The sequence below is a fragment of the Dipodomys ordii genome, unplaced genomic scaffold (assembly GCF_000151885.1).
Source record: "Dipodomys ordii isolate 6190 unplaced genomic scaffold, Dord_2.0 Scaffold5, whole genome shotgun sequence".
Lineage (NCBI taxonomy): Eukaryota > Metazoa > Chordata > Mammalia > Rodentia > Heteromyidae > Dipodomys > Dipodomys ordii.
This window is the reverse complement of record NW_012267221.1, coordinates 6,894,802-6,908,297: the sequence shown is the minus strand read 5'-3', so window position 1 is coordinate 6,908,297 and position 13,496 is coordinate 6,894,802. Positions and strand designations below refer to the sequence as shown.

The window sequence follows — 13,496 nt, the reverse complement described above, 5'->3', positions numbered from 1 at the left end:
TATAAAACAGTAAAATCAAACAGGCTAATAAATTGCAAAAAAATAAATGTTTGTATGAATTAAGTATCAACACATGTCTCAACTTTTCAAAGGCAGTTTAGATGTGACTCATTGTGGGGCTTCAACATTAGTTATTCACAGGCAGATGCACAATTGAGTCAACTCATGAGGGTTTGAAGTCATCCTCATATATTCTATGATTTCATTGAAAGTGCAGTATTTTACTATTCTTTCTAAGGACATGCACTGTGGTATAACAGGAAAATAACCTGAAAATTACTTATTTCAACAGTGCTATGTTTGTAGACTGCAAACTTCAGAATCAAGTATTTGATTTTTATAATTATTTATGCTACTCAAATTAGTTTACCTAAATACTTAATTGTTCCATAATTCAAGGCTTAATTACTCAAGTATTTAACTGCTAAATGATCTTAAAATAAGATTTATTAACTGCACACAAATATTTTAATTGTATACTTTATGAAGACTCCATTTTTTTCTTCCAACCATTTCAAGACTGCTTTTCCCTTGGCAATCTTAGACCTATTAAAAGTTTAACTTATTAACATTATGATAGATTCAAATGACTTTAGTTAAAATTGGTCTTTACATCAATTTCTTGAGTACATATTGTACTTACCTATTGTATCATATCATGCCATATAAAGCAACAAAATAAATGCAAGATTGTAACATAATAAGCATAGCATCTAAAATGCTCAAAATTAGGGCTACAGGTCTGGTACAAGTGGCATAATGCCTGACTAGCAATCTCAAGTCCTGAGTTTAAAGCCAAGAATCACTAAATGAATAAATAAATGCATACAGACAGACAAGCAGACATAATGGCTTTAAATTATTTTGAATACATGATAATTTATATCTTTAAAATTTAAATGTGTTTAAATAAATAAAAGTATACATACATACAGAATTATATGAAAACTTATTCAAACTTTACAATACACAATGTTAACATTCAATGTTGAAAGAGCATGTAGTTTACATGCAATAGACATCACAAAAATATGCAGTGATATAAGGAACCAATTAGCTATCAAATGAATCTTCTAACACTAAGAATTGCTGGTATGTTAGTAGCATTTTGGTCATATTTGAAATAAATTAGGAAAGAAAACATATGCATTTAGCATATGTCATTAATATCAGAACAAAGTAATGCAAATATAGCTTATCATTGCTAGAAAGCTCTTTAAATTCATTATGCATTTGTTATGCTTAAAGAAAACCTATATCTATCTACATGGAAATTTATCCATAAGTTTATTTTTAAACTTTGGAATTTTATAAACTCAGAAAATATATTTTGCAATGACAAGAGACTGCTTCGTAGTGACTATATGTATCTATTAATTATTCTGATTTTATTACATCTATTTTATATGTCTAACTATCTTGAGCATAACATAATAAATCACATATAACTTGATTTTTTTTAGATCGGTCATGGGGCTTGAACTCTGGGCCTGGGTGCTGTCCCTCAGCTTTTCAGCTCAAGGCAAGTGCTCTACCATTTGAACCACAGCTCTACTTCCAGTTTCCTGGTGGTTAATTGGAGATAAGAGTCTTTTTTTTTTTGGGGGGGGAGGTCCGGTCATGGGACCTGAACTCCAGGCCTGGGCACTGTCCCTCAGCTCTTCAGCTCAAGGCTAGCGCCCTACCACTTGAGCCACAGCGCCACTTGTGGCTTTTTTCTTTTTGCTTATGTGGTGCTGAGGAATCAAACCCAGGGCCTCAGGCATGCAAGGCAAGCACTCTACCACTGAGATACCTTCCCAGCCCTGGAGATAAGAGTCTTACAGACAGACTTTCCTGCTTGGGCTGGCTAGGAAGTGCAATCCTCAGATCTCAGCCTCCTGAGTAGCTAGGATTACAGGCATGATCCACTGGCACCTGGCATATAACTTGAATTTTCAACATCATTTTTCATGCAAATAATTTCTAATTGAAAATGTTTTCCATCATTGGTATAACTGAGCATTTTAATTATCAACAGCAGTATAAACTATTAGAATATATAATAAATAATTCCAGCAGGTCAAAGAATCATAGGCAATTGGCTATCTTATGCTGGCAGAGCCCAGAGTACACTTTTAATCAAAGTATATAGAACATTCTGTGCATGAAGGCAAATAACCTATCAAAGAGTGTGTTTTCCATTTGACAATAGAAAGCAAAGCAAAGATCTCATGAAAAAAATCCCTGTTAGCTCTGTCAGAAAAAAAAAACTTCCTATTTATTAAGACATGAATGCACAATAATTTCTAGCTTATGTCATAATTGTCAGAAGATGCTGTTCTAGAGTGAGTGTGATCTGAGTTGAGATTCTGAAATTTTGACATATGGTGATTTTTAAATATAGAATTATGTGACACATGTAAACTTACCCTTCTAATCTTACATCCGGCAGACTTCGGTTAAGAGCAATCAAATCACTGGCCATAAGGTTAAACTGATTGATTTTAAACAGCTCTTTCATTTTCTCTTGGTCATCTTTAGGAATCAGCACAGCCTTTCCCATTTCTCCTGGCCCTTCTTGGTTTCTTGAAATAACAGCTGTAAGGCATACACACAGGCACAAACATACATACAAACACACAAATAATGAGCTGAATAAATAAACTCATGTGTTGGATTACATTCTGAAATACATCATTTACACATTCTGGTTTAATAAAATAAGTACAGTATTATATCTAGACTATTGTTTGCAAATCATATGTTACACATAAGAAACAGTCTGTTTTAATTCATTAGCTCAATCCCAAAGGCTGTCCTTTAAATACAGATATATTATGGGGACTGACTAATCACTGAGACTTAATAATCAAGCAATATGAAACAAAATTTTAAAACTTCTTGGTCAAAATCTTAAATATTCTTGATAAAATAAAACTAAGTCCTAGGAAAAGCAGTTTATGAAAATGAAAGAACACACCACGCTTAATTGATTTCGTACCCAACTTAATGTTTAGATATTTCACTATGTCTATTGTCATTAAATTTTTATAACACTGAGCAGAGCTGATAATTCCCTCAGTCCAGAGCAATACTCTTCCTTTTTCAAAGTATTTTGAAACATGTAAAAGACATTTTATAGTGGTGACATATAAATTTGGATGTCAAGTTGGATAGATGCTTAGTTGTTCTTAAGAGAGCTTAGAATTCTATATAGAGTTTCTAATGATAAGAATACTCTTCCTGGCACAGTGGGGAGGGACTATTTATTAGGGGAAATTTTATGGCCTTCTTTCAGGTAGAAAGAGAAAGGGAGGTCAGAGATGCTTCCTGTATATGCTGTTTCTTAAGTGCCTGCAGCTTAAAATAATCAATATGCCAAGAGGGCATATTTTAGATAATACGTTTTGAATTTTTTCACCTTTGTAACTGTAACAAAAAGACACAATACAAAGAAGACACCAAGGTCAATATAAATCTTTCAAGGCTGTAGCAGATAAGGCTAAAATTGTAGTATACATGGACAAGATTAGAGGCTGAATTATAAACTATTTAACGTCTAAAGACCAATTGAAAGCAACCATTCATTTAAAAGAATGATGATTTTCTTTAAATAATGCTAAAGAATTATGCAGATTTATAATTTGGGAAGTGATAGTAGCTATAAAGGAATTGTGTTATTTTATGTAAAGCCAATACAATTAAAATTGTCACAGAGTCTTCTTACACCTAGAATGATTTACAAGCACAGTGGTCATTCTCCTTAATCATTCTGAGTTTTTAGTGGACATCTACTAACAGGTAAATGTGTGTCATATTATGTCTTCTTTACAGAGCTAAGAAAACTTTTCTATCATAGACTCTAAAACAATGTACACAGAAATTCTAAAAACGGTGTGTGTGTGTGTGTGTGTGTGTGTGTGTGTGTGTGTGTGTGTGTATGTGAGCCATCCTTTTCTTTTTTCTAGTTCTTTCCAGGAGAAATGTATCTTGTTATTTTTAAAAAAGAAGTTTCCTGCTGCATAAACAGGAACTGAAAAGGATGACATGGTTTATTTCTGATCTGCTTTACCCTTAAGTAAACAATTCTTTTCTTTTCTCACATGTTGATTCCTTTCCACTGCATAATTTAAAAATCAAAGATTACTAGCATAAGAAAAAAATTATTTCTTCAGATCCAAATGGAAGAGTTAAAATAAACTGTCATAAAAATGTGTGTACTTATCTATGCCAATAGGAAATTTTAACACAGACCCAACTAAATCTAGCTTCTAGTTTGCTAATTTAAATATGGCTAGAAATGTCTTCATCCCCAAACTGACTGACATTGCAAAAAAAAAAGATTAAGGCATAATTCCTCAATAATATGTGATATAAGAAAACATATTTAATTTTACTTAAAATAACACTACATACCCAGTTGAATAAAAATGAAATTGAAGCATTTGGCAAATATTTTTCATTTTCCTTAAAACTTACATTTAAGAGTTAAAGAATATTTATTTTAATCTTAGAATGTCCACTAATAAATGATAAACCAAACTGAGAAAGAGCAACTAATCAACCTAACAAAACACTACATATTAAATACTTCACTTTTGTACATTGTGAACATTTTCTTTTTTGTAGAATTACTACTGACTGATCAATGTCCATTTGAAAAAAATAGAAATGGACTACCTTAAATTTAAGGAAAAACTTCAATTTAAGAAAAAAAAGAAAAACTTCAATTTAAGAAAAAATAAATGTCCTTGAAATACCAATGTTACTCTGTCAATTAATGCATATATGTTAATGTATGTTAGATTTTAATAAGAATCTAAACATTGTTATATGTGCCATGCTTCCTCGAAAATGTTTTTTTATTTTATTCATATTATCAGTTTACTAAATTGCAACTATGCATAAATTTCCTATTCCATCATGTCAATGATGTCCTAGTTCATATTTCAGTTTTGTCATTTCCAAAATGACAATGATAAATCAGAAATTGATTTTTGCTTTTTATATCTTCATACAATTACTAATAAAGAAATTTTCTTAAAACAAGGCTTTGGTATTATCAATCATAAATCTGTTTACACTAGAGTTAGAAAATGAGGAAACCAAAGCTCCTTCAATATCCATTCACCATCAAAACCACTTCAGTCTCCACACAGCACACCTCTCGCATGCTCTTTGCCACTGGAAAAAAATTCTGCGTTTATTATGACAATAAGCTAAATTAGTATATACCTGCCCCCACATCTTAGTAATGAACCTTAAATATATTATTTTAATTAATCTATGAAATTATTAGGCATATGATGTTTTGCAACATAGTTTGGCATGCTGGAAACAATGAACTAACTTATCTTGCTCTCTTCCAGTTTCTTACCCTCTTTTTCTCCAAAAGCATAGTAAGGGGCTTTCTCTAGAATTCCCTTCTCAATTAAAATACTAGATCCCTTGAAAATTAATTTACAGGAAGGAAGATTCGAGGTGATACCATATGCAGAGTCTAGACAAAACTTGCCCCTGGCTGTAGTTTATACTTTGGGACCATTTTCCCCCCATAAAGTCATTTATTCTTCCTCTGTAAAATCCTCAACCTCATTCACATGCAAAGGTTCTTTTAAAACATATACTCCAAAGAAATGAATGTTGATCTTTCAACAGATTCACCTTAGTAGATAATAACAGTATATATATTCATGCATTTTTATATTCATGCAACTACAAATGTAAACATTACTCATAAATACAGCATTACATACAGTTATCATCTAAATTGTGTCATATGCATACATAGAAAACATGCAGTGGAGTTGTAGAAAAATACTTAAGGATGTGGAAGAAGTGGGAACAGAAAATAACATAAAATAAGCTCATTTTTATTAAATGGCACCAGCAAAGATTATCATTAGTGCCTTAATATATTATATAATATATATGATTTATATATTGTCTATATATCAGTCTCTCTTTATATCTAATATATGATGTATATATAGATATATATGGATATATCTATATATACATGATCTATATATACATATAGATCATATAGAGTATATGTATATAGAGGTCATATCTATCATATATATATATATGAGACAGAAAATTATCCTTTAAGGCACTACTAATAATCCTTTAAGGCACTACTGATAATCTTCACTGGTACCATTTGATATATAATATATATACATATAATTTTGTGTGTGTGTTCATTTTCTAAATCAGTTCCCATTAGTTAATAATTTAATTTCAGCTCTATGTTAAACAAAATTCTAGCTTCAGCGAAATTGGATATAACATACTTTACAAAGTAAAGTTAGTAGAAACGGGAGGGTTAAGGAAGCATCAGAGACTGTGGACTGGTGGACTGTGAGGGAAAGAAAGCTGCTCAAGCAGGTAGAGGAGAGTCCTAAGCAATATAGTCTACCCTAGAAGAAAACTTCCTCACATGTACCTGACTTTGGTACCTTCTGTCTTGTATATACATATGTTTAATCTGGGGATGGGAAGGGGAATAACAAAATTCTGAAACAAGGACACAGGGTGACCCATTGCAACAAGGATACCCACAGGACAGTATATTGGAAAGGAACCGTATAACTTTGGGTGGGGTGGGGAGAAGCGTAGGAGCTGAGGAAGGGAAGGGATAGTGGGACAACAAGGGCAGGGGTAACAGTGATCGACAAGCAATGTTCTCATAGCTTTACTCACATAACTGTGACCACTCTGTACAGCATCTTAACAATAAAATTATAAAAAGAAATTCCCATTGCAACAATGAGAAGTACAAGTTGTCAGGTCAAAAACGAACTTTACAACTTTGGTGGGGGATTAGGGAGGGGCGGTGGAGGGGGAGGCTAGGAAGGGATGGGAAGGGGAAACAAAGGAGGAGGCTACAATGCTTGTTAAGAAATGTACTCATTGGGCTGGGAAGGTGGCTCAGTGGTAGAGTGCTTGCCTTGCATGCCTGAGGCCCTGGGTTCGATTCCTCAGCACCACATATGCAAAAAAACGCGGAAGTGGCGCTGTGGCTCAAGTGGTAGGGCGCTAGCCTTGAGCTGAAGAGCTGAGGGACAGCACCCAGGCCCAGAGTTCAGGCTCCACGACCGGACCAAAAAAAAAAAAAAAAGAAATGTACTCATTATCTTGCCCATCTAACTGTAACCCCTCTGTACAGTATTTTCACAATAAAGAATAAGTAAAAATTAAAAAAAAGAAATTCATTACAACTTTTAGATAAGGAAAGCATTTAATAACTGGGCAAAGATAAGTAGCAACTTTCTGCGGTCTTTTCAGGAAAAAGCAAACTCTTACAATAGCATAATTAAAAAGAAAAACTTTCTTTTCAGAGTCATCCTTACAAAACGCTGTACTGATGCATTAGGGCCACACTGTTCTTATGCTGTCTTCTGTAAAAGGCTGTTTGGCACATGTTACAGTCACAAATGGTTCCTGGAAGCAACTGGCCCAATTTTAAGTGCTCACTAAGCTAATAAAATAATACTGAAATATGAAATGATTTCCTTCTGCATTAAAAATGAACTTCCTTTTTAAAAGTAATTAAAGGGTCTTCATCTTGCAATACCTATTGTAACAGCCTTAGTTTCAGCTTTATACAGGAAATCTCAAAACAGCACGTCTATCTTCACTAACAAAAGACAAACATTTAAGAAGTCAACGATATATAGAAACAAAGGCACCATTTTTTTTCTGAATATATTTGAAAATCCTCTTTGGAAAGGTTATCTTAAATAGAAAATGATTATTTTTAAGAAATCCTTTGCATAACTCAGCATTTGTTCTGAATTATCATGGCAGATGTGCTAAATGTCTTTTATTTGGTCTTAGGTCTGACCCTGGACCATTTCCAGCCTGTCCTTTGACCCGCATGCTGATCTCTCTGCTCATATCAGGTTACCACACCTTTTGATTCCTGACAGGTTATTAAGGATGAAAAGCTAGATGAAGTTGAAGTATTTATTTCCATGTTTCTTTCTCTTTAGAGTACGTGGGAGTCATCTACTACTCCTAAATGTAATAGAATGCATATAAGGAAGTAAAAAATGAAAATGAAACAAAAAAGAAAGCCTAGAGTAAATAAGAATTCATTTCATATTTCTAGCACTTGCTTGAAATCAATACTTTAGCAACTTAATCATAGGTGGTCCTGAAAGTCAATGGTAACAGAAAATCTTTTCATCAGGCAGAAATTAAAAGTGAATTTTGGAAAATGAAAGAGAGATGGACTGAGACAAACCATGAAGAGATGTTCACGTGCTAGATAGCTGGTAAAGGACCTGAAAAGAGCCAGATTGAAAGATTGATGTAGGAAGGTCATTTATTGTATAGTTTATAGGTCCAGGAACCAAGGATGGATGAGAGAGTACACTAAATTTTATGAAATAACTCACTGAAGACCTTTGCTTTCCTTCTCCATAATCAAGGGTTTTATGAATAGAAGAGTGTTAGTTGCCATAGGGGAAAAATTGTTGTAATTCAGTAGCACAAACATGACTCTCTTCAACTGCAATGAGTTTTCTCCTGGCCATTATGAGTTCCTCAAACTATTGAACAGGCAGGCAAAGAAAGGAGTCACAATACTGGTTGAGGTTGATATCATTTACCAATAGAAAATTAAATCGCCACTTATAGAGCTAAGAAGATCTATTTCTTGAACCCAGAAGTCTCTTTAAAGCAGTTAGATTCTGTATAGGCTAAGTAATAGAATAATGAGGCCACCAAGTAAAGGGAAAGCAAACAGTATAGGATGGGGTCATATGAAAATTAGAGATTACTTTAAGGACAGCACTAGCAGAGTGTAAAAGCCTTTAGCTGAAAAGCATTGCACTCATAACCTGACTTATGGAACTGTAGCTTCTTTTTACAATTGCTTAATAATAGTTGTCTGTCAAGGGGGCTGAACTCTGGGTCTGGGCGCTGTTCCTCAGTTCTTCAGCTCAAGGCAAGTGTTCTACCACTTGAGCACAGCACCACTTCCCGGTTTTTTCTGCTTATGTAGTACTGAGGAATTGAACCCAGGGCCTCATGCATGCGAGGCAAGCACTCTCCCACTGAGCCAACTTCCTAGCCTTAATAATATTTTTTAAAAGGGGAAAAAAATTGTGGCTAAAAGGAATTAGGTTTGTCTTGGAAGACCATGATCAGCTCCATGCCTTTTCCTTTTTTTTTTTTCCTAGTGGGAAGACTATTTACATTCCTAAAGCCAACTCTTTCTCTCCCTCTCTGGTTTTACAATGTAGCCCAGGCTGCCAGGCTAACTTCAGTCTACACATGCATCACCATGCCTGGCTTCTTAACCTTTCAGATTTTCTCTGGGAATATGACTAAACTAGTATCTATTCAGGAGAAAATGATATGTAATTCCTTATTACAGGAAAAAGAGCACCTACTCAGAAGGAAAAGAGGAAGAAATCTGCTCTTCCACACGCTACTGATTTTGTAATCTTGCCTCAAAGGATGAGGGATTGTAGTTTGGACTACATCCACAGAGAAATTAACTTTCTTAATTTAGATTTTGTTTAACAGGAGCATGAACCAACGTAATCTTGGACAGAAAGACAATGGAACAAAAGGAACTTGGGAAGCAGGAAAGAATAAAATTAAAACATTTACTTCCTTGATCTTTCTGTCACACACATTCCTTTATTTTTAAATAAAGTCCCTTTTAGGAGGCCTTCTCCATAGAACTATTTCCATTAGATGATATAATTACAATCTCGGCAGCACACCTAAACTCACTGGTCAGAAAGGCTTCTGTCTGGATTACCGTCCTTAGTTTACCACTCAGTAGCCTTCTCTAAACTCTGTTAATGCCTTTGTAAATAGCCATTGAATTATACTCCATGACATGATTGTACATGATATGCAGTATATATGTCCTGCTGAATAGAATTTAAAAGGTATGAGTTGATTACAACGTACAGCACACAATCTACAGCTAAATCATAATTTTTAGATTGAATACTAACTTAATTCTCTAATATAGTTTCCCAAATGTCTTCAATGTTTTCATTAAATTCTGCTCTGCAATTAAGTAAATTACTTCAGCCTTTATGTTTTAACAAAGCATCTTACACATTTCTACTGTGCATCTATAATACTTAGTGAATCACCACAGATAGTGTGCCTTATTCAAGATACTCTGTTGTCACATTCCATTTTTATAGGGACTATTTCATCTTAGTAATCACATACTAGCTCTCAGCATGAGGATGACCTTCTGGATTTTTCTTGATGGAACAATATCAGGAAAACAAGGTTAATGGATAGGACTTCTGAGAACCAAACTAAGAGTCAGTAAATAGTAAATGTGCTGTTCTCTTTCTGATAATCACATTGTCTGCTTTCTTTGAACATGTCATGTTAGGTATTACACATAAGTGTATATTCTGGTGTCTTATAAGTATGATTGTGAGATGTACAAAATATTGAAAAGATTTAAAATGATGGTACACATAAAGTAGGATAATAAAAGTTGATTTTTTATCTTTATTGTAAAAATGGTTAACTGTGGGTTACAGTTACATAAGTAATGAGTACATTTCTTTTTTTTTTTTTTTGTCGGTCGTGGGGTTTGAACTCTGGGCTTGCATGCTGTCCCTCAGCTCTACAGCTCAAGGCAAGCACTCTACTACTTGAGCTGCAGCACCACTTCCAGTTTTCTGAGTGGTTTATTGGAGATAAGAGTCTCATAGACTATCATTCCCAGGCCTGCTTTGAGCTATGATCCTCAGATCTCAGCCTCCTGAGTAGCTAGGATTACAGGCATGAGCCACCGGCGCTCAGCCGAGTACATTTCTTTTTAAACACTCTGACCCCTCTGTATTCTTCCCCCCCGCCAAGTTGTATAATTCATTTCCAACATTGTCTTCCTATTTGTGTGATTCTCTTTCTCTTCCATGGCTGGGATAAACTTATATAGAAGACAAAGGGTACAGAAAACTAAAGGCGAAAAAAAAAAAGAAATAACTGCATGAAGGACATAATAAGAACCTCTTGTTATCAATTCTTGAAGTTCATGTTGATATACTTCATTATATGTAGTCTTACGTAGTTAGCAATTGGACTATTGTGATACCCTGTTAAGAATATCATAGACATATTCTAGTTAGTACAAATGAGGGAATCTATGCAATCTACTTTTCTTTGGGCCTGGCTTACTTTGTTTAATACTGTCACCCTATGTTTGGGCCATTTCAACATCTTATTGGCCATCTGTACAAACTAACTTCTGATCTTTGCTTTTATTCTCTGTCGTTCTCTATCTTATTGCTCATCACAAATAGTACTGAGCTTTTCACTGTCTCTATACTTCCTACTTTAGTTAAGGCTAATATAAGAACCAGGGTCTTGATATTTTGCCACAATAAAGAATAAGTTCAATACTCACAGCCATGTGTTCAATAAATTATTTAATTATACCATTAAAATTTCAAAAATTGATTGTATATTCCTCTTTCCTTTTTATTTCTAAGCATGATGGAAACTCAATCATTTAAAAAGCATAAAACCTATGCCAACACTCATTTAATAAGTATGTATTAAGTATGTGAAAAGAAATATGTTAGTTTACAATTAAATTCAGTTGTAAAACTTCAACACACTACAAAGCCACTAGTAAGGAATATCAAACTAGTCACATCTACATAGAATATTGACAAAAATACTGCAATCATAAATGTCTAAACCTCACTCATGTCAAGGGCATATGGTGGGTGCTTAGTCACCTAGACAGCTTTCCCTTCCTACATAGTATTTAACAATTCTGTCTTATTTTACATAAAACATGTGCTATATGTGTCTATATGTATGTATATATGCATTCACAGATTTACAGTTCTGTAAACATACATATAGATATATACACACTTGTGCATTGACTCTTGTGTATGTGTACTAAATCTGACATTTTAATGATCATATCTAAATATCTTCATTAAAACTGCACTTTAATGTTTGAAAAATCATCTTCATCTTTTCACAGCCACTGTAAAAGTGCTTAGTTTTCATTATACATAATGTGAGTTTAAATCCTACATTAATTCAAACAAAACTAGTTGTAGTTAAAAATCTATGTCACAGACTTTGCAATCAGACTTGATTTTCAAGGTACCTATGTATCTCTTGAAGAATATTTCCAAGAAATTTCAACAAGAAGGAAAAAAACTGTAAAGAAATTTGTTCTAATGTCTTCCAAAGATTAATGATAGAGTCAGCCTTTTCCAGAAATCTGGCAGTAAATTTATAGTAAAGATTGCTGTCGTTTAATAGGTAATTATTATGATTTACAGGTAATGGCTTTTCTTTCATGCCACTGGGAAAGAGTAGATACAATAGGTATCATAGGTATCGTTGCTATATTTTCAGTTAGTTTATATTTACTGCCATGTGTCAACAAGCTTATCCTTCTTTTATTTGGTAGTCTACACAGATTAAAAAGTCAAATGATTTCAAATTAATTTTAAATTATAGACTCAAGTATCTTTTGAAAGTGGCCTTTATGTTTGATTATCAGCCAAATTTTAGATTTTCCTTCATTTAGAAATAGCATAAGCATTTATTTCCCCTTTAGGTATTATATTCTCACCCTCTACTCTCCATTTCTTGTCTCACTTCCTGTATATAAAGTCCTATCACAGGACCTCTCACACAGATGGGTGAAAAGTCAACTTGGTATGCACTCTGCATGTTAAACTCATTGTGCCTTTTACATTTCAAAACCCAGATACCTTAATATCTTACAGAATTGTAGAATTATTGTAACTCAAATTTAAATATTTAGGAATCAACATATGCATGTTGCAAAAGAAAGTTTGAAGAGAAAATTGGAGACAGAAATTTTTAAATTTTCCAGTCCTGGGGCTTGAACTGAGGGTCTGGACACTGTGTTTCTTTTGCTCAAGGCTGCCACTCTACCACTTGAGCCACAATGCCTCTTCTGCTTTTTCTGTTTATGTCGAACAGAGGAGTGAAACCCAGGGCTCCATGCATGTTAGGCAAGTACCTAAGCCATATTCCCTGCCCAATAGAGTATTTTTTTAACCTTAGGTTATACTGAGTAGGGCATAAAGTCAGTCTTGCAAGTTTATCTTTATGATTCCAATAATCATTTAAAAAGTAAAAATAGATAATCTTAGAAAAAAGATTGAAGAGAGAAATAGAAAGGGAGAGTGGTGCAGTAGAGTTCTTTTGCCTCTTGAGAGGCAACAAAAGAGAATCTTGTGGTTGTAGCAGCCTGTGATTGCCTGACCTATTAACAAACCTGTGTATTTGCTTCCAATTGGATGTTCACATGCTGAAAAAGTCATTGGTCCATATGTATACATATTATGGAAGACAGGTAATTTGGTAAAGGCTTATAATTTACAGGTAATTATAATTTACAGGTCCTTCCTTCCTTCCTTCTTTCCTTCCTTCCTTCCTTTCTTTCTTTCTTTCTTTCTTTCTTTCTTTCTTTCTTTCTTTCTTTCTTTCTTTCTTTCTTTCTTTCTTTCTTT

The 13,496-nt window shown here is 33.8% G+C and overlaps 1 protein-coding gene across 2 annotated transcripts in view; it reads right to left on the bottom strand.

Annotated features, from left to right (window-relative positions):
- Galnt13 (polypeptide N-acetylgalactosaminyltransferase 13) overlaps positions 1-13,496 on the bottom strand; it is a 490,025-nt gene that overhangs the window by 332,343 nt on the left and 144,186 nt on the right. For both annotated transcript variants that reach the window (XM_013028124.1, XM_013028115.1), the window contains one exon: positions 2,412-2,580. In XM_013028124.1, the coding sequence (XP_012883578.1) occupies positions 2,412-2,580 (169 nt within the window). The remainder of the gene's footprint in view (positions 1-2,411; positions 2,581-13,496) is intronic.